General features: G+C 49.9%; 1 protein-coding gene across 2 annotated transcripts in view; it reads left to right on the forward strand.

The window, feature by feature from the left end:
* The window catches only part of Slc13a3 (solute carrier family 13 member 3), a 77279-nt gene that overhangs the window by 48793 nt on the left and 2630 nt on the right, over positions 1 to 25856 (forward strand). For both annotated transcript variants that reach the window (XM_042276809.2, XM_076571149.1), the window contains 6 exons: positions 4719 to 4814; positions 7803 to 7907; positions 9849 to 9946; positions 14134 to 14246; positions 23603 to 23764; positions 25237 to 25374. In XM_042276809.2, coding sequence (XP_042132743.1) covers positions 4719 to 4814; positions 7803 to 7907; positions 9849 to 9946; positions 14134 to 14246; positions 23603 to 23764; positions 25237 to 25374 — 712 coding nt within the window. The remainder of the gene's footprint in view (positions 1 to 4718; positions 4815 to 7802; positions 7908 to 9848; positions 9947 to 14133; positions 14247 to 23602; positions 23765 to 25236; positions 25375 to 25856) is intronic.

The raw sequence follows: 25856 nt of genomic DNA on the forward strand, positions 1-25856 counted from the left end.
GGATGGGAAAGCCCATGCTTCCCTGATGGGCCCCACCTGTTGCCCTTTGAACAAAGAGAAGGTGACTCTGGTTTCCAGGATGGCTTGGACCAGTGATGGTGTCCAACTAAGTTGTAACCCAGTGCTCAGCTCTCATGTTTATCTTTATGGTTTCTTTCTGCTTACGATGATGGCGGTGTGTGTATGTCTGTGTGTGTGTCTGCATGTGTTTGGGGGTACATGCATTTTCAAATATATGTTAAGGCCTGAAGATCTCAGATGTCATTCTTCAGGAGCCATTGATCCTTCTTCTTCTTCTTTTTTTTTTTTTTTTTTTTTTTTTTTTTTAGTTTTTAGTTTTTTGAAACAGGATTTCTCTGTGTAACAATTCTGGCTGTCCTAGAATATGCTCTGTAGACCAGGCTGGCCTTGAACTTATTGAGATCCGACTGCCTTTGCCTCCGACTGCTGGGATTAAAGGCGTGTGCCACCTCTTCCTCACTCCCCTTGTTTGTCTGTTTTTCTTTTTTTCTAGGATCTCTGACTGGGCTGGAACTCACTAAATAACCTAGACTGGCTGGCCAGCACAACCCAGGGGTTAGTCTGTCTCCACATCATTAGTGCTGGGCTTGAAAGCATGCAGCACCATGTCCAGTTTTTTTTTACATTGATTTGGGGATCAAACTCAGGTCCTTGTACTGACAGGGTAAAGACTTCACCAGCTGATCATCTCCCCAGCCCCTCGACAGTGATTCTTATCTTCCATTTATGAATGTGAAGTTTGAGATTTAAATTTCATTTTTGTCTGTTTATTTTGTGTGTGCTTCCTGAAATCAGACCCAGGGCCTTGTGCATACCAGGCAAACCCTCTGTCATTGAGCTATCTGCCCCCACTTTGTCCTTTTAAGACACAGTCTCACTATGTAGCCTTCCTCCTGCCCCCCCCCCCTTGCTCAGGGCTGGAATTACGGTGTGTGGTACCCTAAGTGGCTGGAAATCCATTTCTTTAATCAAAGTGGCGAAGTCTATTTAGAGGGCAAGACTGGAAATGGGAGCCAGGTACTGTGCGGATATAGGTTAGCATTAGGGCGTCATTACATCATGGGACCTGAGCTGGAGGCGGCGGCATGGTGGTACGGTTATTCATTCTCTAACCAGAGCCCTCCCCTCATCTCCAGGCTGGACTGGATCCTCTGCGCAGTGGGACCAATGGGATCCACTTTGGAGTTGAGGTGTAAACACCCTGAACAGAGAGAGGTGCCCGTGGGATGCTCCTGGCCTCAGGCACTTTCCAGGAACACACAGCCAGACTTAGCCACGTGGCCAGGGTCCCAGTCTCACTCTGTGCAATTCTGAACTCTGCTACCTTCCCAGCTCTTAACTCTGTGTCTTGTAGACCTGTAGAGAAAATCAGCTACAGTTGAGAGAAACTCTCAGTGAGGGGCATGGGCAAGAAGCCAAGAATGAGGCTGAGCCGGGGTCCTTCATCTCCTCCGTTGTGTGACTAGCACCTGAGAGGTTTAGGGGTTGGGGGGCCACAGAACAGGCTGTGAGGGAGGAAGTGTATGTAGAGGGAGGCAGTGAGATAGATATGAGAGGCGACAGGACATTTCCGGTCAGTCCCGTGACTCCGTCTTCACTTAGCAAATAGCCTCGGAGCCTTGTGTGCCCAGCATGGGTGCTGAGGACACAAGGCAGCAGCTGACCCTGACCATGGGGAGCTTGCACTCTGGGTTAGGGAGGCTCCGTGAGCAGCACAGCACAGTGGAGCTTCCAGAAGGGCAGAGTGAGGGTCAGGGCTGGACTGGAGTCTCCGACCTAACCTGGAGGCCAGGAGCTCTTCCCCAGGGAAGTGAGAGTTGAACTGGGATGTGAAGAGTGAGCAGAATTAACCTGAGGAAGGAAGGAAGGGAGCGATCGGCCCAGGAAGAAGGGCCTTGCAGGGGGCTAGAAGAGCAAGAGCGCAGGACCCAGGGCAGGGGTGGTGAGGGGTGATCTGATGCTGCTGGAAGGCCGAGCAACTGGACTCCGGATACAAGAGAGGGAGATCTGCGGGAGACAAGGGCGAAAAACCAGTCACAGCGGGACATCTGGAAACATTTTGGTTCTCAGCTGAAGAAGGGCTGCTGGCATCTCCTGGGAAGAGCCAGGGGTACCGCTCAACATTCTGACGTGTGCAGACACCCCAGAACAGAGAAGCCCTGAGTCAGATTGCGGAGGGCCTTGTGGGGGTCTGGTCCTCACACAAGATAGCCATTGTGGGTTGCTCTTGTTTGTTTGTTTGGTGGTTTCTTGTTTTGAGACAGATGTTCACTATTCAGCCTGCCTGGCCTGGAGCTCACTGTGTGGACCAGGCTGACTTAGAACTCAGAGATCTGCCTGTCTCTGCCTCCTGAGTGCCAGGATTAAAGATGTGCACCACCATGCCCAGAATGATTGGGGTTGGTTTTTTGTTTTGTTTTGTTTTGTTTTGTTTTGTTTGTTTTTCCTTTGTTTTGTTGAGACAGGGTTTCTCTATGTAACAGCCCTAGATGTCCTAGAACTCAATATGTAATCCAGGCTGGCCTCAAACTCACAGAGATCCACCTACCTCTCTCTGCCTCCTGAGCGCTGGGATTAAGCCACCAAGTGAGCCACCATGCCTGGCTGGTTTTTGTTTTTTTTTTAATTATGTGTGTTCCAGTTGAATAGAAAACACACACACATGACTCAAAAACCAACACAAAGTGGCGAGTGGTGGTTATTTATCTCTTCAGCCCATTTCCTGGGTGATTCCAGGTTCTGTCAGATTAACAATGAACATCGGCAATCACAACCACGCCCTTTGTCAATTTGACCCCAAACACCTTGACTTTAACCCATAATCTTCTACCTTTTGCCCCCATGGGCTAATGATCCTGTAATAACACAAAATGCATCCAGACAACTTTCAAATTCCCATAATCATTACCAGTCCTAACTCCTGGAAACTCCAAAGCGGCGAGCTTACATGTATGCATCCTGTAACACCACATATAATCTATGGAGTTCAAAGTAGGTATCAGAGCAAAGCCAAGAACAACCAAACCTAAGCCAAACTAAAACCCAACAGGGCAAACGCCAAACCCTGAAGCTCCATGCCTGGCACCTGGGGCTCATGTTACACTATCCTAGGCTCCAAATGGCGGGACAGCCCCACTCCTCCAGTCCTGCCCCCTGGGGCACACATAGCTCCTCTCTTAGGAAAGCTCCACCCCACGGCAGATGCCCTATGGTGCTGTCATCTCCAACATCCCTAAATCTCCACCACAACTTAGGCCTCACCTTCAAGCTTTGCACAGCGGCCTCTCAGGGCCTCTTTCCAGGAACGCCAACCCTGCCACATATTACCAGGCCTCAGCTCCTCCAACACACACACACACACACACACACACACACACACACACACACACACACACACACACCTGTTGTGCATCCCTCATGTCTGGCAAACCAGTTCCACATAGATGCTGCTGCCAAGTTCTGCTGTCAGCTGGAGATGTAGCTGCCCCTTTGGGCCCCAGGTGTGTCCGTCCCTGTATGCTGACTCTCTGAGGGAGTTGTCTTTAAACCTCAGGCTTTCCTCTACAATGCTGATCTCCTTACCAATTAGAGCTGCTTCCTCAGGGCTCACCTGAACACGCTCCTGCCCTGAAATCCTCTGCTGAACACATTAGTCTGTGATCTCTCAATCCGACTTTTCTTGGCTGGAATATCATACACACAGCCCCTATTCTAGGTGCAGATGGAGCCCTTATTCCCCACCTGAACCCATCTACATTTCTGTTGGCATTCTTGTCTTCCAAGCTCTCACCAGAATGGCTCATTAAACTCGTCTTCCAGTGTTTGAAGGCCTTTCTAGCCTAAAGCTCCAAAACTCGTCCACATTCTTCCCATAAACCAGTTCCAAAGGCCAAAGAGTCACATGGTCAGGTTTGTCATAGCAAAGGCCCCACATCTCAGTGTCAGTTTTCTCTGAATGCTCTAATGAAAGCAACTTAAGGGAGAAAGAGTTTGTTTTGGCTCACAGTTCAAAGGACACAGTCCACCATAGCAGGCAGGTCAAGACAGGGAACACTTAAGGCAGCATGCCACATCATATCCACGGTCAGTGATCAGACAGTGATGAACAGATGCCAACAGCTCACTTTCAGTCTTATGCAGTCCAGGATTCCCTGCCTAGGGAATCGTCCTACCTACAATTAAGATGGAGTCTATTTCTGCTTTGTTCTATTGACTTCTTGTCCATCGTGTGTGTGTTTGACTCGTGAAAGGATTTAAAACCCAAGAACACAGCCAACCCCATTTCACATTTCTAAAAGGCCAGGTGGACATAAAAACATAAGTTTTAGGAAGGAAAGACAGAGGCCAGGAGGCCAAGCATCAGGCTGTCACAGTCTTCAGAAAGGGGAGCTGGGTAGTGGGCCGGGGAGGTAGTTAAGAAGTTAAACCTTTGATCACCAAGATGGTTCAGCAGGTAAAGGCTGACAGCCTGAGTTCAATACCCAGAACCCATGTGAGTTCAATACCCAGAACCCATGTGAGTTCAATACCCAGTGGCCACATGGTAGGAAGACCGACTCCTGCGAGTGGTCCTCTGACCCCCATATGTGTGCCAGGACACTTGCAGACTCCCACATACACATAAACAAAAACAGTAATTTAAAGTGTAAAGTGACCCCCTCGGCTGCCACCCCTCTAACCTTGCCCTCTCCTCCCAGGGGCTGGAGGAAGAAGAAGTCTGAGATAAGAGCCGATGCGGAGGACAACGCTCGAGCTGTGATTCGAGAAGAGTTCCAGAACCTGGGGCCCATCAAGTACGAGCGAGTGTTGGGTGTGAGTGAGCTGGTCCTTGAGTTTTCAGGGGAGTTACCTCAAGCTTGGCCCTGACTGTGCCTTGGGGCCAGTGGCGGAGGGTGGCGGTGACAGGGCAGGAGATGGCTCCTGCCTTGCCCTGGTGCTGGGGCAGAGACGCCTTAGGGACCACTGAGCTCAGGGTGGACTTGGCTGGGCATCTCCCCTGTCCTACCTCAGATACCTTTTCCTTCCAGTACACAGGCTACCTCCCAAAGCTGTCTGCCTGTCTAGTGCATGTTTCCCATGTGATAAAAACATGCAGGTTTCAGTGAGCTCAAATTCAAGGAGTGGTTTGGCCATTACTTCCTAGGTGCCTTGAGACTCCATTCCTCACTCTGAACTAAGTACACTGCTAGCTGCTGCTTCTAGACTCAGGGAGTCTGTCTTTCCACCTCTGTGTACCCCTTTCCATGTCTGGCCATGCCTCTCTCTGTGTATACTTCTCCTGGAGTATCTGTCGCTTTCTCTGTATGTCTGTCAGTCTGTTTCTATGGCTGTTTCTCTGTGGCTCTCCCATTGTTTTTATTTTTAAACAGGATCTCTCTTTGATGTAGTGCTGTGGGATGGTCCTTCTGTATGCTGTGAATGTGTGTTGCTATCATCGGTTGATAATAAAGCTGTTTTGACCTATGGCAAGGCAGGATAAGGTTAGGTAGAAGAATCAAACTGAGAACTGGGAGGAAGAGGGGGAGAGTCAAGACAGACTATCCAAGGAACAAGATGCCAGGGATTGATAAGCCATGGGTCATGTGGTATCGAGGACTATGGGGGTCCAGCCCCTATATATAGTCCTCTCCCAGGGTCTGAGAAGAATCTACAACCAGCTAATAATTAATCTTTAAAGAAAAGAAATGAATCTATGTACATGAAACTCCTTAGTTCATTCACTTTATTATTCTCTGTCAGTTCTCTCTCTACAAGCTTCTATTCTGCTGTCATTTTTAGCTCCTTTCTTGCCTGATTTCTCTCTACATTTATCTGTTGTCCCCTCCAGGTTCTATCTTAATTTCTTCATCTTAGTTCTGTCCCTTCTAGGTTCTCATTCATTTAGTTCTTTTCCATATCAGCTCCTCTCCCATCTCCTTCTCTCTCATCTTGTTCTTCCCCATCTGGCTCTTCCTCATCTTCCATCTCGTTCCTCTAATACTCTCTTCTAGCCCTTCAATCTAGTTCTTCCCCATCTCATTTTGTTCCTCTCAATTTCTTACCCATATAGTTCTTCCATTCTCTTCTCTCTTCTCTGTCCCCTCTGTCCTCTCTGGGAGTCCTGGTATATACACACTTACAAGCAGTAATCCCTTGGCAGTGCAAAGCCAGGCTTCCAGGGTCAAATGGAGGGGTGATAAGAATCACACAGAGGGGCAATAGCCATTAATTATCATTTGCAACCCTAAAGGGAAGTGACTAATGGGGAAATGAATTAACTAAAGGCTAAATTCAGGTAATATCTAAGAAGAGGGATCTTATGTGCTCAACTATAGTCTTAAACGTGATTGGTAGAAAATGTGAAAAATCTGTAAGTTTCTAGGTCAATGGGAGAAAATAAAACTGCCTTCTTTTTTCCTGTGGCTCCTATCTGTCCAAGCTATCTGCTGTTTTTCTGCAGGGTGGGGGAAAGTGTGCTTGGTTGCTAAGCAACCTGTGTACAGCTAGATGCCTCTGGTGATAGTTAAAGGGAGATCTGGAACTAGAGGTAAGATTTGGGAAAGGAGGAAGTTAAGCTTAATTGGCACATCTGTCAGGCCTTCTCATACAGGTAGCCTGGATGCTTAAGTCTGTTCTTAGAGAATACAGAGGTATCTCTGATAAGGTACTTTCCTCCATCTGGGGATGGACCTGGCCGGATGCTGCCAATGATGATAATTACAGGGAGGCTTGACCTGGGGTTCTGGCTAAGCATAGCTGTCAGCGCAGAAGTTTATCCAAATATTCCTAGAAGTGGCTAGGTGAGAAGTTAGAGGTCTATAAAGTTAGTAAGGCTGTAAGAAAGGAGGGTCCAAGCTAAATTGTGTAAAGCTATTACTTAACGTCCACCTGACCTAGGGGGTATCTCCTTGTGGAATTTATCTTAAATCAGGAGACTTGCATGTGGACTGTTATTACTACTAGTTCTTAAAAGTAGACAAGGGAGAATCTGATTCCAGAGAAAGCTTTTCCTGAGGCTGTTCTCCAAATACCTGGAATGTGTATGTCCAGAGAGTGATCAGTCCACTGTTAGCCCTTCTTAGGGAAAAGTCAATTGGGAAAACTATGAAGGCACACATGATTTTCATAACAGAATACAGCTGATATATAACAAACCAAGTAACACCAAAAACTCCTTGGAATTTGGCTTCCTCTGGAGGAATTTCTTGATCCCTCCAGGTAGTGACTTTGCCATAACCAGCTGAGTTTTTATGATATATTCCTGCGGCTGCAGCAATGTGCCAATATATATAAATTAATAAATACGGGTTAATTTAAATGTAAGAGCTAGTTAGTAACAAGCTTGAACCATTGGCCAAGCATTTATAATATTAATATAATTATTAATATAAGCTTCTGTATGTTTATTTGGGATCAGGTGTCAGAACAGACAGGCTTTGCCTCCATTTACAATGTAGTTCTGTTTATCCTGGAACTCTATGTAGATCAGACTGGTCTTGAACTCAAAGAGATCTGTCTGCCTCTGCCTCCTGAGTGCAAGGATTAAAAGTGTATTCCATCACTCCCGGCTTGTCCCCCTTTCCTGCTTTTCTTTCTTTGGCTCTCTTTCTGTCTGTCTGGATTTTCTGCAGGACCTCGGCCAATTCTCCTTAACAATGGTAGCAGCCTTTGGAAACCCTGGGCAGATGGGAATCCCTTCCATACTGGGGCACCCTCTCTCACTCTGGGCTTCGAGTGACTGGCCCCTCCCAGCTCCTGTCCGAGCCCAGGATGGTGAGCATGCTTACATCTCTGCACCACAGGTTCGCCGAGCAGGCCGTCTTCGTCTTGTTCTGCACATTTGCTGTTCTTCTCTTCTCCCGGGACCCGAAGTTCATCCCTGGCTGGGCCAGCCTCTTCGCCCCCGGGTAAGATTCTGCCAACCATCAAGGCGGGGCTTGGTGGGAGGATTCTGGAGTGGGCCATGTGGAGGGGGGGGGCAGAAGTACCTCCCAAAAGAGATTAGGAGGATAACTCTTGGTACCACAGGTGACAAGCGCTCAGACAAAACTGGGTTAGAATCCTAGCTCAGCCTTTATGAGCGATGTGACTCAGTGCGCCATTGGTTCCATCAGCCACTCCCTTATGGAGAATATGTCACATGCTAAGCATGGGGCAGGTGCCATGGGCATAGACAAGAGCAGATTCTAGACAATCAAGTGATTGCAGCTTGGACTGGGTGTGTTGAAAAGGGGAGTGGGCTGTACTATAAAACAATGGAGTGGGGCATTGTTATCCTCATAAAACACTGAGTAGTTCTGGAAAACTCAAGACTGGGAAAGGGATGTCCTCTGAAGCTGGAGCCCGAAAGACTCAACTGTTTGAGCTGCTGGGAAGGAAGGACAGACACTGTGGTGGGAAGGGTGGATAAGCTGTCTCCAAGGCCCTTCTCAGGTGTGCTAAGCATAGGCCTTTCCCTGAGAGTAGTGGGCAGTTATTGGAGGGTGGATGAGCAAGTCTGATTCTTTCTTGAGGATAAATGTCTAGGGGTAGAAAGCTGGGTAGAGGAGTGGTCATATGTAAGAATGTGAAACAGGCTACCAGCCACCCTCCCCAGGATTAACCCACAGATCATCTCACTACTCCTATGTCCCCGTCGCCCTCACCAGGCTTGTCCCCGTGAAGGTGGCAGAGAAGTGACTCCATGTAGGATGTGCGGTTGGCCCCGCCTCTCCATCTTCTTGGCAATTTCAAATACTCTTGTTTGGTGTGAGCCGTAAGAGTTAGCAATGGGTGCTGGGCTTCTTTGAACTAAGAGCTGGGAAAATCAGGATTTAAGGTTCATTCCCTCCAAAGGCCATGGTCTGCTTAAACAGCTCATTTTTGTTTCCGGAAACCCCCAAAGTCTGCCCTGAAGGTCTCATGTTTACCAAGCCCCTACAAAGACATAGCATGAGTCCTTAAAAATGTGGAAGCTGGGTTTGGAGGAGCCGTGAGGCTGGTGGGCCCGGGTTTGGCTGGTGTGGATAGCTGTCTCTCTAGTGGTGAGCTGCCTGTGCCAGGAGGAACCCAAGCAAAAGCTGGACACACGCATACAGGGTTCTCCTTGGGGTCCAAGTTTAGGTGATTATATGTGCTCTATGGAAAGTACCTCTTCTAGGTCCTTAGATCAGGAGGGCAAGCTTTTGCTTGATAGGAGCAAAATGCCCTAGGGTAACCCAGGTAATCGCTTGGTGGTGTTGGGTTTTTAACATTTTTTTTTATTTCTTTATCTTTAGCTCTTTTGGGGAGGCACCACCCAACTTCCAAATGATCACACATGGAGACTTTTTCTTACATATAAATGCCCAGCCTTAGCTTGGCTTGTTTCTTGCCAGTTTTTCTTAAATTATCCTATCTTTTGCCTCGGGGCTTTTCCCATTCTTTCTTTCTGACTCCATTGATGGTTATGTAGCTGGGTCGCTGGCCCTTGGAGTCCTCCTCTCCTTCTCCTTTTGCTCCCTGATCTCCTCCTCACAGATTTTTCCTCTTATTTATTCTCTCTGCCTGCCAGTCCCGCCTATCCTTTCTCCTGCCTTGCTATTGGCTGTTTAACTCTTTATTAGACCAATCAGGTGTTTTAGACAGGCACAGTAGCACAGCTTCACAGAGTTAAACAAACGCAACATAAAAGAATGTAATGCGTCTTTGCATCATTATGCAAATGTTCCACAGCATAAACAAATGTAACACATCTTCAACTAACATTCCACAACAGCTTGGGCCTACCTGGGTAGCCACATCTGCCCTGGGCAGGATGCAGGGTGGTCCCCCAGGCCTCAGTGTCCCATCTGCAGATCCTTTGACCTGCTGTGGCCGTCTCCCTGCAGGTTTGTCTCGGATGCGGTCACGGGTGTGGCTATCGTCATCGTCCTGTTCTTCTTCCCGTCCCAGAAGCCCTCCCTCAGGTGGTGGTTTGACTTCAAAGGTAAGGTGGTCACAGCTGGAGTTGTGGCCTGATGAGGACCGCTCAGGGGCTTGGGAATCAGGGAGCTGCTCTAAAACTCTGCTACCCACAAGGTCAGTGTCTGAGGACTTGGGACTGCCCGGGTGACCGATCAGGACAGGTGTTAACAGCTACAGTGCCTGGGCCACATCCAGCAGCGATATGTTTTTGTTTTGTTGTGTGTTCACCGAAACTCAGGAGCTAAGGATCCTTGCCACATTTTCAAATGGTTGGGGAAAAGCCGGAAGAAAACGATATCCTGACATATGACTGTTTCACGGCCTTCAGCTTTAGGGCCTGTTAAAAAGGCTTTGCATTGCCTCAGAAGATCTCAGAAGTTGTATGTTTTTAGTTACATGAGGAGAAAGACAATAGCAATTTGACTTCTCGGCCCACAAAGCCAACTCTATTACTTTCGGGTATTTTATAGAAAACTTCTCCTCAAGGTAGAAGTTGTAACTCAGATGCCTAAAGAACCAGACAGACAAACCTGAGCTGGGCTAGTTTTTTAAAAACCATGAAGTATTGCCTCAGTGTCTCTCTCCACAGGTCTCTCTCTCCTCAGGGTCTCCCTCCCCTCAGTTTTCCCTCTCCTCAGGTCTCCCTCCCCTCAGGGTCTCCCTCCCCTCAGGGTCTCCCTCCCCTCAGGGTCTCCCTCCCCTCAGGGTCTCCCTCCCCTCAAGTCTCTCTCTCCTCAGGGTCTTTCTTCAGGTCTCTCTCCCTCCCCTCAGGGTCTCCCTTCTCTCAGAGTTTCTTTCCTCTCAGAGTCTACTCCTTGTGTCTCTGTTTTGAAGCCTCCTTCCTGTGTCTCCTCCCTGGACATATCTGCTCTTCTCCAGGGCCCACCTTTGCATCTTCTCTATTGGGTCTTCACGGACTCCAGCCTACTCCCTCCCTACATGTAGCACGCGGCTGCTTGAGTTCCTGCTGTCTTGACTCCCCCCCCAGTGGCGGACTGTGACCTGGAATCATGAGCTGAGCAACCCTTTTCCCCTTAGATGCTTTCTGTCAGGGTGTTTTATCACAGCAACACACTGAAACTAGATTGCTTTGTCCCATTTGAGGGGAAACAGTTGGGCAGGGCATGGAACACATGGTGGCAGAATCAGCAGGCTGCTAGATTCAATCTCAAACCCCACCTCATGGGAAGGTGCTGCCACACTCAGGGCGGGTCTTATATGGGATGGCACCGCCCACACTCAGTGTGGGTCTTACATGAGATGGCACCGCCCACATTCAGGGCAGGTCTTATATGGGATGGTACCACCCACACTCAGGGCAGGTCTTATATGGGATGGCACCGCCCACATTCAGGGCTTCCCTCTTTAGTTAAACCTCTCTGGAAACACCCTCACAAACATACCCAAAGGTGTGTTGCCATAGTGATCCTAAAGCCAGTCAAGCTGGACCTCCAGCCCCGAGCACATCAAGGTCTATTCACACTCATGCCTGACAATTCCACTTTCCGGGGAAGATGTCACCTTTTTCGTTGCTTGTCACCATACACAAAAACTGAATTAGTTTCCATCTGACTTTTCTGAGAAGCAAAGAATCTAGATTTCTGCATGAAATCTCCCTAGTTTTAGATATTGCCAAATAATTCAAATTACAAAGCCAATACATGGGGCCATAACAGTAGCATGAAGTCACTTAGTGTGCTCGGTCAGGTTGATGAAGTTACCCTGTCCCCTCTGCAGAGGGCTGTCAGTCTGGAGTTATGGGAATTAGTGTGTGGCAGGGATGGAGACTCCACGCATGGTCATCCATGGGCTACCAGTTGGTTCACACAGATGTGACTGAGGCAACATTTTGTAGTGTTTCTCTATGGAGCAGGATCTCCATGGAGCCTTGGCAAGGGGCCCCTGGGTTTCCATGAGAAGAAGTCACCTGATAAAGATCACAGACCTAGTTAAAAAGAGATAAGCTGGGGCCCCCAACTGGATCAGGCCCCCTGAATGGGTGAGACAGTCATTTGGCTTGAGCTGTTTGGGAGGCAGCTGTGCGTTGGTGCCGGGTCCTGGGCTCATTGCATGAGTTGGCTGTTTGAATCCTGGGACTTATGTAGGGACACTTGGCTCGGTCTGGGAGTGGGGGAATGGACCTGCCTGGACTGAGTCTACCAGGTCGATCCCGGTCCTCGGGGGAGACCTTGATCTGGAGGAGGTGGGAATGGGGGGTGGGCTGGGGGGAGGGGGAAGGGGGCGAGATGGGGATTACAGGGGAATCTGTGGCTATTATGTTGAACTGAATGGTGTTGTAAAATAAAATAAAATAAAATAAAATAAAATAAAATAAAATAAAATAAAATAAAATAAAATAAAATAAAATAAAATAAAATAAAATAAAAGAGATAAGCTACAGAAACCAGGCCACATGGGTGTCCTTATTACACCAGCTGCCTTCCCTTCATGGGTCTCAGCGGCACTTACGTGTATCTCTTTAACAGTCAGTCAGTATTGGCCTAAGGCCTCAGTAGCTGGGTACTGTGCTGTGGTGGATAGGCAGATGATTATGGCAATGGTGATTATGATGATGGTGTTGATGATGGTGATGATGGTATTGATGATGTTGATAGTGATCATGGGGGTGATGATGTTGATGATGGTGTTGATGCTGCTGCTGCTGGTAGTGATGAGTGATGGTGATGATGGTGGTGATGATGTTGATGATGGTGTTGATGATGGTGACGGTGATAATGGTATTGATGATGGTGTTGATGATGGTGATGGTGATAATGGTGTTGATGATGGTGTTGATGAGTGATGGTGATGATGGTGTTGATGATGATGTTGATGATGGTGATAGTGATGAGTGATGGTGATGATGTTGATGATGGTAATGGTGACAGCAATGATGATGGTGCTGTTGGTGAAGACAATGGCGATGATGATGATGGCAATGATGATGATGATCAGCATATAGCTCTTGTTTCCTCCCTGCCCAACCATCTCTTCCTCCAGATGCCTGCCTGGCTTACTCAACTACATCATTCAGAGCTCTGCCCAAATGCCACCTCTCCAAAGAAACCCTCCCAGAATACACCGTCCAGAAGCACCTCCTTCCCATCTCTCTGTTCTATTACTTATTTGATTATTCCTTACAACACATGATATTTTCCATCTTTGATATGTATTTATTTATTATCTGTCTTCCCTGGGTTATATCTGTTCCCCAAGGAAAGAGTTGGGCTCCATACACTTTCTGTGTCAAGAAGAGCATTAAGTGCATGGTGGACATGTGGGATGCGTTGGTCAGATGAAGAACCAGGGCTTGTTGTGGGCTAAGCCCCTCACACTCCTGAGTCCTTGAAGGAAGTGTTGCCATCCCATCTTGCAGATGAGGGAATCAAGGCTCAGAGAGGTGGAGTCACTGGCCCAAGGCACCCAGCTTATAGAGGGGATGTTACCTTGGTGTCCCAAGTCTGGCTGTTACCTGCCTTTCCTTCGGCACTGCAGTTTCCTCCCGATCCCAGGTCGGGCCTGCCGAGCACAGTCCAGCTCCCTCCACCCCCAGGGCCAGTTGTTTGCTGCCCACCCACCCCACTGTAGCCTGCTGTCCAGTGCCACTTTCCAGGAAATAGTAGTCACCCCTCAATGCCATTGGCTCGAGGACCCTGAGGTTTATTTTTCTCAATTTCCTTCCTCTTTTTGCCCTTTGTTTTTGAGAAAGGGCATTCTAAACCAAAAGACCAAATCGAGCACTTCTGGGTCCTCCGTCCCCACAGACCTCCTGGGCTGCAGTCTGGGACCCAGAAGGCTGTACAGAGACCTCCTCTCTTCTTAGAGAATGGGCATTCAGGACCGAGAGCCAAACCGCTTCTCCTGGCTTCCCAGTCCCCACATTCAAACACAGAGAAAGGCCTTTTCTCTTGTAAATGAGGACAAAAATAGCCCTTTGCCGGAAAGGCTGGTGAGACATTTAAACCAGGCATGTGGACAGCCTGGGTCCACAATATCCTTAACTACAGGAACCTTGAAAATGATTTCCATTCCGATTGGAGCGAGGGCTGCGGTTTCTCCCTAAAGCCCCAAAGCAGATGTTAGAAGCAGGCTTGGCTTCCTGGGGTCCCTGAAAGTCCCCACAAAGATGAGGGTTCAGGGCTGCCATCCCTCCCCACAGTCAAGCAGCCCTGAGCCCGAGCCAGACTGGGTCCCCCTCTCTCTACCTAGCTCCCAACTCAGAGACCGAGCCCCTGCTGAGCTGGAAGAAAGCCCAGGAGACAGTGCCCTGGAACATCATCCTTCTCCTGGGAGGCGGCTTCGCCATGGCCAAAGGCTGTGAGGTGAGAGCCGGGGTGACGTGGGGGCACTGGACTAGAGGAGGGGGGATTATGGGCTGGGAGGAGCAGGGGGCTGCAGGGAGGGAGGGAGGGAGGGGCTGCTGGCCAGGGAGGAGGAGGCACTGTGAACTGAAAGCCTGGAGGAGCTGCGGTAGACACCGGAGGAACAGAGGCTTCGCCGGGGAGGAGGGGCCACTGTGGAGGAGGAGCCAGAGAAGAATGGCGGCTGTGGGCTTCGGAGGAAGGGGAACTGTGGACGGGAAGGGTGAGGACTGCAGCCCAGGAGGCATGCATGCTGCAGGCCCAGGATCTGTGGGTAACTGTGGACCCAGGGGACGTGGTGTTCTGTTGAGCAGGGCCCGGAGCTGTGGAGCTGGAAAGTGGGACCAGCCTCCAACTGCAGCTCCAGGGAACATGTGAAGAGACAGCCGGGTCTGTCACCCAGGTTAGGACAATCCTCGGTTCTAGCCTGTGGGCCTACCCTCAGGCCTGTGGTGGAGACAGGGGGTGAGTAGGTCTGGTACAGCCCCTGGGATCCCGTAATAAGCATGCACCAAGGCTGGCACTAGTGTTGGGGTAACACAGAGCTCATGAGTCACCTCACTTCTGACATATGGCCCTAGGGAGACCTCCCCACAAACCTCTGAGGCAGATGCTGCTGTGACCCCATTTAGTGCAACAAAGGCAGAACACAGAGAGGGGAAGTAAGTTGCCTAAGGTCACACAGCAGCTGTGGAGTTGGGATTGAAATCCAGGCAGTGTGACTCTAAAGTCTGCCCTTGATGCTAGTGACATGAAGCCTGGATGTCGATGGTGACTAACGCATGCCATTCCGAATGCCATTCTGCTAAATCTGAATATGTGAGGAGAAAGGCCAGTTCCACAAGCGTCTCACTGAAGCAAGCTTTATCTTAGAGGTGCACCCCGGACTGGCCAGCCAGCTCACTGTAAGCAGGGATTTCAGAGAACAGCCCCTCACTGCCTTTTTGAGGTCCCTTATATGGAGAAGGGGAAGTCATACATCCTGGGGTAGGTGGTCATGGGTATCGACCAAGGTATCTTGAAAACATACTTTCACAAGGCAAAGGACAGTCATACATTATGGGTTCATGCATTCAGTGCAGGTTGAAAAAGCATGTTTTGCAGGGTCGTTCAGGTTTGGGAAACAGAAACATATTTCTGGAAGGTATGAAGACATAACAATGTATACATAACAGTGTATAACATGGCGGCTCCTTAACAACAATGTGACTCCTGATCTGGTTTCATGATTCCTGACACTGAGCTAGGAGGCGGGCTGGGACCAGGGCAGTTTCAAGCTTCAGCCCTGTGCTTGTTCACCTGTGAGGTCAGGGGAGCCAGCCCTGACCCCAGCAACGCAGCCCAGGCATCATCTCATTTAATCCTCACCTCTGGCCCTGAGAAGGGAGTGAAGTTTCTATCCCCGTTTTCTAGGTAGGGAAAGTGAGGCAGGGGGTAATTAAGTCTCCAGGAGCTCTACATAGGAGCAGGGGCCGAAACAGAACTTGGTTCTGAAGTCTAGAAGCCTCACTGTACCCTTGAGAGAACTTGGATGCTGAGCTGAGGTGCTTCCCAAGTAGTGACTCATCTTCAGACCACCCTCCCACACAGACCATCCCCCTCCACACACACACAGACTACTCACTACTGCTGTCCCATCCCACCCCATCCCACCCGATCCTGCTAAGACAGGGTCTCACATAGCCAAGTCTGTCATCAGAGTTGCTACATAGCCAAGGATAGCTTTGAACCTTCCACCTCCACCTCCCAAATTCTGGGACCACAGGCATGTGCCACCATGTCTGTCTTATGTAGTCCTGGGGATCAAACCCAGGACATTGTGCATCTGAGGTACGTCCTCAGCTGCTGTCCCCATTTTAAAGACAGGAGACAAAGACAGAAGAGGCCAATTGCCCCCCCCCTGTTTGTTCAACCAGGGGAGGGTGGCGTACAAGAGATTTCAGGCCAAGCACTTGAAATTCGCTCCACCTCAGGCATTCAAAACCATTGGCAGCCAAGGGTGTCTCTGAAATAAGGACAGCTGAAATGCCTTCTTTTTTTTGCGGGCGGGTGGGGGGGTTGAGACAGGGTTTCTCTGTGTAGCTTTGCACCTTTCCTGGAACTCACTTTCTAGACCAGGCTAGACTCGAACTCACAGAGATCCGCCTGGCTCTGCCTTGTGAGTGCTGGGATTAAAGGCGTGCACCACCACCACCTGGCTGAAATGCCTTCTTACATGGTGTGGCCTTGTTGGAGGAAGTGTGTCACTGTGGGGGTGAGCCTTGAGGTCTCTTTTCTCAAGCTTCCCTCAGTGTGACAGTCAGTTGACTTCCTGTTGCCTGCAAGATGTAGCACTCTCAGCTCCAGCACCATGTCTGCCTGCATGCTGCCATGCTCCCCATCATGATGATAATGGACTGAATCTCTGAACTGTAAGCAAGCCACCCCAATTAAATGTTTTCTTTATAAGAGTTGCTGTGGTCATGGTGTCTCTTCACAGCAATAGTAAACCCTAACTTAAGACACATGGTATATCTGGGAAGGCTTCCTGGAGGAAGTAGCATGTTGTTCAGGTTTGGAGGGTCAGGCCATACAATGGGACCAGATTGTCTCCATTAGAATCACTGATTTTCTTGTGTGTGACCTTGGTTGAGTTGCTAAATCTTCTGGGTCTCAGTTTCCTTGTCTATAAAATGGGAACGACAGGGTAGCAACCTGCTAAAGTTGTCACATAGTGTTATAAAATGAGACAACACTCGGGACACAGCCCGACGTAGCTGGCTATTTGGAGGGGACATTAGAGAAAGGGCCAGTGGAGGGTGCTGGGGCAGCTTGGGCTGCGGAATTCAGTGGTTAAAGCACCTCTTGCTACAGGAACTGCGTGCAGCCTGGCCCTGGGGCTGGGGTTGCTGGAGAACCTGTGCCCCAGAGGCTTCACCAAGCTGGGGCACTGCCCCTGGGGCTGGGAGGCAGGGCCGTAGTGCATGCTGGGAGGCCAGTGCTGGGCAGTCGGCCAGGGTTTCCATTCAGTGGGGCCTTTGTCTACCAGCTGCCCCTCACCCCAGCCTCTGTCCTCAGGCGGCAAAATCTGGCCCAGGAGCCACCAAGATGCTTGTGATACCTCTGGCTTCTGGACCCTGTCCAGGCCCTTCACCAGGCTGCAGTCGGGCCACCTGAGGCTTGAGGATCCCTGGCTGGAGGATAGGTGGGCCTGGACATGTGGATTACCCAGAAGCCATAGCAGCACTTCCTCGGGCCACCTGCTGCAGAGCGCACCCTAGACGCCCCGTATACTTCCACACTAGTCTAAAGGCTTCCCTCACCATACACACCCAGCCCCTGCCTCCCTCCCCCTCCCCCGCTGCTGTGCCCACCTCCCTCTCCCTTCTCCGGGCAGTCCACTGGCCCCTTGCTCTTCTTCAGCCCTGTCAGACTCATTTCCACCCCTGGACTTTCTCTAATGAACTTCCCCTGCCATCTGAGTCCTCACTCTTCAGGTCTTGACTCCTCAGAGACTGGGGGGCCCTGTCCCCAAAGCCCTACTCCCTGACCCTGTCCCTCTTGCTCTTAGCACCCGGTCACTCCCAAATAACCCTGTTTGCCCTCTTGGTGCCCGCTCCCTCTTGAAACTGTGAGGCCACCTGTCCCCACCACTGGTCTGGACAACCGGGAGTGGCCTGACACTTAATGGTGCTTGTCTTAGTCATTGTCTCAGTACTGTGACAGATGGCCTAGCAGAAGCCACTGAAGGAAGAATTTGCTTTGCCTTGTGGTTCGAGGATGCAGTCCATGATGGCAGCAGGGAGGACATGGTGGCAGGAGCCTGAGGCAGCTAGTCACATGGTGTCTACAGTCAGGAAGCAGAGAGGGGAAGGTATTCAGCTCACTTTCCTTCTGTTCAGTCAGGATCCCAGCCCAGGGGATGAGGCTTCTCAGTGAAATTTTTCCAGAACTATCCTCACAGACACCCCCAGAGGTGTGTTTCCATGGTGATTCCAAGTCCAGTTGAGTTGACTTGAAGGTCAGCCATCCCAGTGCCCAGAAGGCCCATGTTGAGCCAGGGACTAGTTTGAGCATGCTAACACCCCAGTGAAGTTTCCGGAAGAGAGCGGATCCCTGCCATTGCCACGAGCACATGCAACCTCCCAGCTGCCATACCTGCTGGCAGGTGAGCGTCTTGTGTCTGGGCTTGCTCTGGTGCCTTGGTGTGTGTAAATCATGTAAGTCACACCCACCATGTAACCTCTGGGAGCTTGAGGTTAAGTCAGAGGCAGAGGCGGACAGAGATGTGTGCTCCTCCGTCAGCCACTCTCCCCTGGAAATCAGAGCTGGTTCTTACGTGTGACTGTTAGCCCTGGCGATGGTGGTACAAGCCTGAGAGCATGGCTGAGGTTCCACATCTGGGCTCAGAATGTGTCTTTTAGCTTCGTCCTAGTCAGGGTCACTATCGCTGTGATGAAGCACCATGACCAAAGCACCTTGGGGAGGAAAGGGTTTATTTCAGCTTACACTTCCAGGAAACAGTCCATTGCTGAGGGAATGAACACAGGTCAGGAACCCTCACAGGGCAGGATCTTGGAGGCAGGAGCTGATGCAGAGGCCATGGAGGGGTGCTGCTTACTGGCTTGCTCAGCCTGCTTTCTTACAGAACCCAGGACCACTGCCCAGGGATGGCACCACCCACCATGGACTAGACCCTCCTTTATTGATCACTAATTAAGAAAATGCCTTTCAGCATGGAGGCATTTTCTCAATTGAGGTTCCCCCCTTTCAGATAATTCTAGCATGTATCAAGGTGACATAAAACCAGCCAGCACAAGCTCCTTGTGCCTCAGTTTCTTCAACCATGAAATGGGAATGATTGCACTACCTTCTTCATGCATGGTCATGGAAATTAAATTAATATTAGCAAAATACTTGGGAAAATGCCCAGCATTGAGGAAAACACTCCATTGCTTATCAGATTACTTCACTATAAATCCTTTTTGGGTGCTTACAGACAGGGATGGCCATTTTTCCATGCATCCACTTAACCCTCACAGTCATTTAAAGAAACGGAGGAGCAGAGACGTTAAGTAACTTATGTAAGGTCACAGAGCACTTAAGTGCTGCAACAGTTAAATGCTCTCACACACAACAGCAGCTTTCTCTTTACTCAAACTTGCTTTGTCTCTTCTAAGAATTAGTTCGCAGAACTGGGTCTACTGTGTTTTATGAGGCCTTTGGAGAGATTTCCCAGGGCCCCAGTGTTACATTCTTGGGGCCTTGATTAGGTTCGTTTTCTTTGCCACTTGAAGAATTAAAAGGCAGGGAAAGAACTGAGCACACGCAGCAGCAGGAAAATCTCAGACAGAGGACGGCGGCGGCGGCGGCGGCGGCAGACAGAATCAGCCGGCAAAAGAAGGCTTTTATTAGGGATGATGAGACACTCACCCGTGAGCGCATGCATGCCCACACACGCAGAGAGAGAGACAGAGACAGAGAGAGACAGAGACAGAGAGAGACAGAGCAAGAGCAGAGCAGGGACCCGGGGGCTAAAATCCAGTCTCCCCCTGAGGACTAGGGTTTAAAGGGCTTTAAGGAGTCCCCCTCCCCCAGTGAGGGTTGGTCTGTTTGAACAAAGACAGGGAGGCTGGCAGGCCCACCATTTGGGGGTAAGCATATCCTGGTCTAGCCTTGAACTTGTCGGACTGGTCCATCGGCAAGGTAGGGCTACTCTCAGGAGGAAAAGACCACCAGACCTTTGTTTGAAGCCTTGGGGCTTTTGTCTCAGGCCAGGAGGGTGAATAGGAAGTGGAAACTTGTCACTCTTGTTATCGTGGGCCCTCTTTCTGTCTGCCTGTCTGTCCAGCTCCTAGGCCCTCACCGGGAGACTTTGCATTTTGAACCCTGGACTTCAACCTTCCTTTAGAAACATGTCCGCATTGTGTAGTGAGGAGAGCGAAGAGAGGGGATCTAGCTGAAGAAAAATAAGGAAGAGAGCCTCCTCCCCTGGTAGCTCAGTCTCCCTCCATCCACATTTGCAAAGTGGCCTTGGTCTGCTGGTCACCTTTGGGTCTCTAGAGAAGAGACCCTAGACAGTCAGTCGGTCAGGCACTGATTGATCATTCAGTTCTGAGATCCCCCCAACAGGCACCTAGTGACTGCTAATGACAGCTGGTCACATAGCACTCACGGTGTCCAGACACGTTACTATGCATTTTAGATCAGCTACTTTTCTCCCTTGTGACCTCTGGCTTACAGATAAGGAAACTGAGGCACAGGGAAGGGAGTTAACCCAGAACAACACAGCAGGAAGGGGTTAGTTGGGAAGGACCTCCCCTTAGCTCTACCCATGCTGCCTCTAGCTGCTGCTGGTCTCTGGGACCTGGGAATTCTGGATGTTGTGTTTCCAAGGAAACCAAGCCCGCTATTCCTCAGGGAATTGAAAAAGGCTGGGGGAAATCCCTTTAGTGTCCCCAACAGAACTGTAGGGAACTTAGAGGAAAAAGAGTCCCTCCATTGAGGAGCCCAAGTCCAGGCACTGGGATGCCGGCAAGAGGCCTCTCCCTCAGAGGCCAGCCACAGGAAGCTCTTGATTGGTCACTCGCCTGGTCATTAACAGTCTCTCAGCAGCGCCTCTCTGGTTAATTGAGCCAGTCTCTTTGTGAGTGTTGTGCCAGGCCATGGCTTGAGGGAACACGAGCTGCCCTGCATTCCCTGTAGCAGGGAGGGCTGGCCCAGCCTCTCACAGAATGCTGCAGGTTGCAGAAAGCGCCTAAGCTCCACAAGGACTTTCCTGGAGTGAAAATGTCTACACTGTCATTTGTTTTTGTTTTGATTTTGGTTCTTTGGTTTTAAGTTTGTTTAGACAGGGACTCTTGCAGCCCTGGATGGCTTGAAACTTGCTCTGTAGCCAAGGCTGGCCTTGAATTCCCAGTCATCCTGTTTCCTACCCGCCAAGTGCTGGGATTAAAAGTATGAGCCACCACACCTAGCTTCTTAAGCTCTTATTACTCGGGCCCTGAAAATAACTTCTGTGGTAAACCAGAGAAGCTGATGTGTTGCTCTGTCTAGATAACTGCTGTGACCCAGAATCAGTGGAGAAATGTCAGGTTCTGAAGTCAGATATGGTGACCCAGGCATGCAATCCCAGCTGTTCAGGACACTGAGGTAGGAAGAACAAAAGTTGAAGGCTAGCCTGGGCTACAGAGTGAGTTCAAGGCTAGCCTGGGCAACTTAGTCTCAAAGTAAAAAGGAAAGTCTGACCTTCAGGTAGAGCTCAGTGGTGGAGCACCTGCCTCACATGCGTGAAGTCCTGGGCTCTGTGTCCAGTATTGCAAAAGTAAATAAATCAATAATAAATATAACTTCAGAATGAGCGGTGAATGTTTCACTCAGCACAGAGCAGGCATCAAGCGCCTTTCATGGATGATGTACCCTGCACCTGAGGGTACCGGGTTGTTACTATGCAATGGTAGGAAGGCATTTAATTCTCAGTGTTTGGGCCTCATTCAGCTCTGCCTTGGATTGGCTCCTGAGCCGACAGCTCTGTTACCTTTCTCAGAAAAAGCCCTAAGGTTGGGCTGGGGGGTCCCTGCTGGCTGCATTGTTATCCAGACCTTGCTGAGTGGCGCCACCAGGGGGCGGCAAGGAATTTGAGGGGCTAGCAGCTTTGAGGTTTTAAGGAGGCTGGCCTGGATCTATCTGATGGTGAGAGAGTGTGCGTGATACATTGTTAATCAAGATAGTTCCTAGAGGGGTCTGTAGAGAGGGTACCCTGACATTTGTGTAGAGAGAGAAGTTGGGGGGGGGGGATGCACTCCTGACCTTCTGTGCCATGGAAGCCACAGTCCACTTTGGACATTGTTCTTCCTTTGTTTCATTTTGCTTTGATTTACCTTGTTTGTTCTCTTTGAGACAGTACCAAGCTGGCCTGGTACTCTCTATGTTGCCAAGGGATCCTCCTGCCTCCACCTCCCAAGTACTGACATTATAGGTGTGAGCTACCACACCTAGGTGGGCATTGCTCTTAATTAAGAGTCAAGTGACAGACCAGCTCCTCCAGAGGAAGATGGAAATGGTAGGGAACTTTCTAGAAGTTCATACGGGTATCTCAGTCACTACTATGGGGCCATGGGCAAGTCACAAGGACTTTTCCTCTTTGGTAAAATAGGGACAGGATGGTAAGGAGGAGCCAGCAGGTGCCAGAAGGTGCCCAGCCTTGATAACGGGGATTCTTAGGATGGTGACTAACGATACCATGTTAATGTTGGTTTCTATGTTATTGTCATTGTGATAAAAATCCATCGGGCTGCTCAGAAGTCTATTATAAGTCACATTGTATTATATTTGATATATTAGACACATGCTGTCTCTGTTTCCTTTCCTGCTGATGTGATTTAAAAAAAAAAAATACCCTGACAAAAGCCACTTAAGGGAGAATGCGTTTGTTTCCATTCACAATTACATTGTAGCCCATCATAGCAGAGAAGTCAAACAGGAGCTTAAGGGAGCTGGTCCCACTTTGCCATAGTCAGAAGAGAGCTATGAATGTATGTGTACTTGTGCTCAGCTTGCTCTCCCTACTCTTGCATAGCCCAGGACCCAAGCCCAGAGAATGGCGCTGCCCAAAGTGGGCTGTTTCTTCCCACATCAATTGGCATAATTAAAACAATCCCTTACACACTTGCCCACAGGCCGGCCTGATCTAGACAATCCCTAATAAGACTCTTCTCCAGGTGGTTCCAGAGCAGTGGTTCTCAACCTGGGGGATGAGACCCCTTTGGGGTTGAACAACCCTTTCACAAGGTCGCCTAAGACCATCAGAAAACACAGATACTTACATTATTACAGTAGCAATATTATAGTTATGAAGTAGAAAAGAAAATATTTTTATGGTTGAGATCAGCACAACATGAGGAACTGTATTAAAGTATCACAGCATTAGAAAGGTCGAGAACCACTGTTCTGGAGTGCGTCAAGTTGACAATTAAAACTAACCATTACATATGTTTTATATTATGAATAGCATATGGGATATAATATATTTTATGCATATTAATGTGCCACCATGTAGTAACAATAGTTAATCTTTTATGGAAGGAATAGCAGGCATTTTAAGTGATGACCGTCATTGGAGAAATGAGACTTAGCCATAAAGATCTATCTGGTTCCCTCTCCCGTTCAAGCTGTAACTTTGGGCACTGAACCCAAATGGAATTTGCTTTCTAGCTGAGTGGATCCTGGGATCGCCTGGGCTACGGCCCGTAGAGCATGTGGCGGAGGAGTTCACACTCGTGGCTGTCTGGGAAGGGTGGTACTGGTTGGACCGAGACTGAAGGCATGTCTGCCCACAGGAGTCGGGGCTGTCCGCGTGGATCGGCGGGCAGCTGCACCCCCTGGAACACGTGCCCCCGGTGCTGGCCGTTCTGCTCATCACTGTGGTCATCGCCTTCTTCACCGAGTTCGCCAGCAACACAGCCACCATTATCATCTTCCTGCCTGTCCTGGCCGAGCTGGTGAGGGTCCCCGTGGGGCAGGGTGAATGGACCCTCTGGCCCAACTCCCAACTTAGAGTCCCCTGCGAAGGAGCCTCCCCAGGCACTCCAGCAGCCCTGCTCGCCTCTAGAATTCACAGAGAGTCTGAACGACTGCAGAGCCTGCTGGTAAATGACAGGGCCATCTTCCTCAAAGGAACGCCACAGTGGGGTAACTCTCAAAGCACAGCGAGTCCCTTAATGGGAGAAGTAACCCATGAGGCCATGCTGTGTTTCTCAGGGAGAGAAAGATTGTCAAGTTTGGGTCACTTGAGTTGCCAGACCAGCGTAGAAGAAAGTCCAAACAACCAACTGCTGCCTCCTGTTTTAGATCAAGAATTTTCTCAAGGAGGGGTGCCCTGCACATTGTGGGGTGTCAGCATGCCCCATCTTCCCCCCACCACAGGCCTGTGTGTGTGTTTTTTCAACCCCTGAAACAGAGTCCACTGTAAACGGAGAGACTGTTTAAGCACTGTCCTAATGGACATGCAGACAGTTCCAGAAAGTGATCACCATCAGGGCCGCTGGTCCTCCCTCGAATGCACAGGCCACTTACATCAAGACAGGGTTCACCTGGGAGTTGTAGGTGAAAGAGCGTGGTCACCGGAAGCAGTGCTGGATGAGAGCAAATTGTCCTCCGCGGGGCATCCGGGAGTCCTCAGGCCCTTTTGGAGTGGGACTGGGTTAATCAGACCCTGTTCTAGAGTCTAGGACACCTGGTACTAGGTGGAAACAGGGATGGTGTGAGGTGGTATGGAGGAGGGAAGGAAGCTCCAAGCCTGTCAAGTCTGTAACTGGGAGTTTCTAGAAAAAATACCAGCAAAGGACATTTGCTCTTAAATGTGGCTTCTCGTCAAAATCAATATTTACTGACCAGGGATGATGGTAGAGCCTGTCAAGAAAATGTCTACACTTTGGGTCCGGTAGGTAGGACCTGAGACCAACTCATACTGAACTCTCCATCTCAGGAACATGGCAATGCTTGCCAGGGGGACAACCCCTGGTCTCTCAGCTCGATCCAGGCTCTGACCAAAGGTGGCCCGCGGCAACTTCTAGGATAGTGTAGCCAAGAGCAGGGCCAAGCCTGGTTATGTGAGCCTTAGTTCTTGGCCTACGGCCCTGGACCAGCTACAGCCTGGGCACCTAGGAGTGTATGAGAGATGTAGAGTCTTGGGTCCCATTCCAACCTCTGGATCAGTTACTCTGGAGGAGCTAAGACCGCAAGCTCACTCACGCGGGAAGGGGCGTTCTGAATAAGTAAAAGGCAGTGTGGCCTGTCATCACTGGCCTTAAAAGGGTTCTTCCGTTTCTCTAGGAGTGCCTGTCCTGCCTTTGTGTCTGGCTACATTTCTCTGTGTCTGTCCCTCTCCTCGTGTGCCTCTACTGTCCTCCGTTACTCTGACCATCTCTACGTCCTTGACGCTCTCTTTCCAATTGTGACTTCTTTGGGCCAGGCTATCCGGCTGCACGTGCACCCCTTGTACCTGATGATCCCTGGCACCGTCGGCTGCTCCTACGCCTTCATGCTGCCGGTCTCCACACCCCCCAACTCCATTGCCTTCGCCAGTGGACACTTGCTGGTCAAAGACATGGTAAGTGTGGGCCTTCCCAGCAGCGGCCTGGCAAGAGGAAGGGTGAGTGGAGGGCCAGAGGAGCCAGCATGGCCAGTCTATTCCACGGCCCCGTTGGATGCTGAAACATCTGAAACCGAAACCTTATTCTTCCTCCTCCTCACCTCCTCCTCTCCATTCTCTTCTTCCTCTACTCTCCTTTTTCTCTGAATTTTTCTTCCTCCTCTTCCTCTGTCCCCAGCCACCACCACCCCATGCATCCTCAGCTCACACAGCTGAGGCCAGACTACGGAACCAGACATGAGACCCCAACAGGATAAATGGGAACAGAGGAAGAGCGAGGAAGAGGCAGAGGAAAGAAGTCCCTCCAGGCCTCTTTCATAGTTGGGTTTACCCAGTGTAATCTGGTTTCTAGCCACTGGGGGGCAGCAGTGCAGGAAGGCTGCTTTCTGTGACTGGAGGCCAACCAGAAGACTACTCGTGTGTTAAAAATACGTGAATTT

This window comes from Peromyscus maniculatus, chromosome 4, assembly GCF_049852395.1.
Source record: "Peromyscus maniculatus bairdii isolate BWxNUB_F1_BW_parent chromosome 4, HU_Pman_BW_mat_3.1, whole genome shotgun sequence".
In the NCBI taxonomy this organism is placed as follows: Eukaryota; Metazoa; Chordata; class Mammalia; order Rodentia; family Cricetidae; genus Peromyscus; species Peromyscus maniculatus.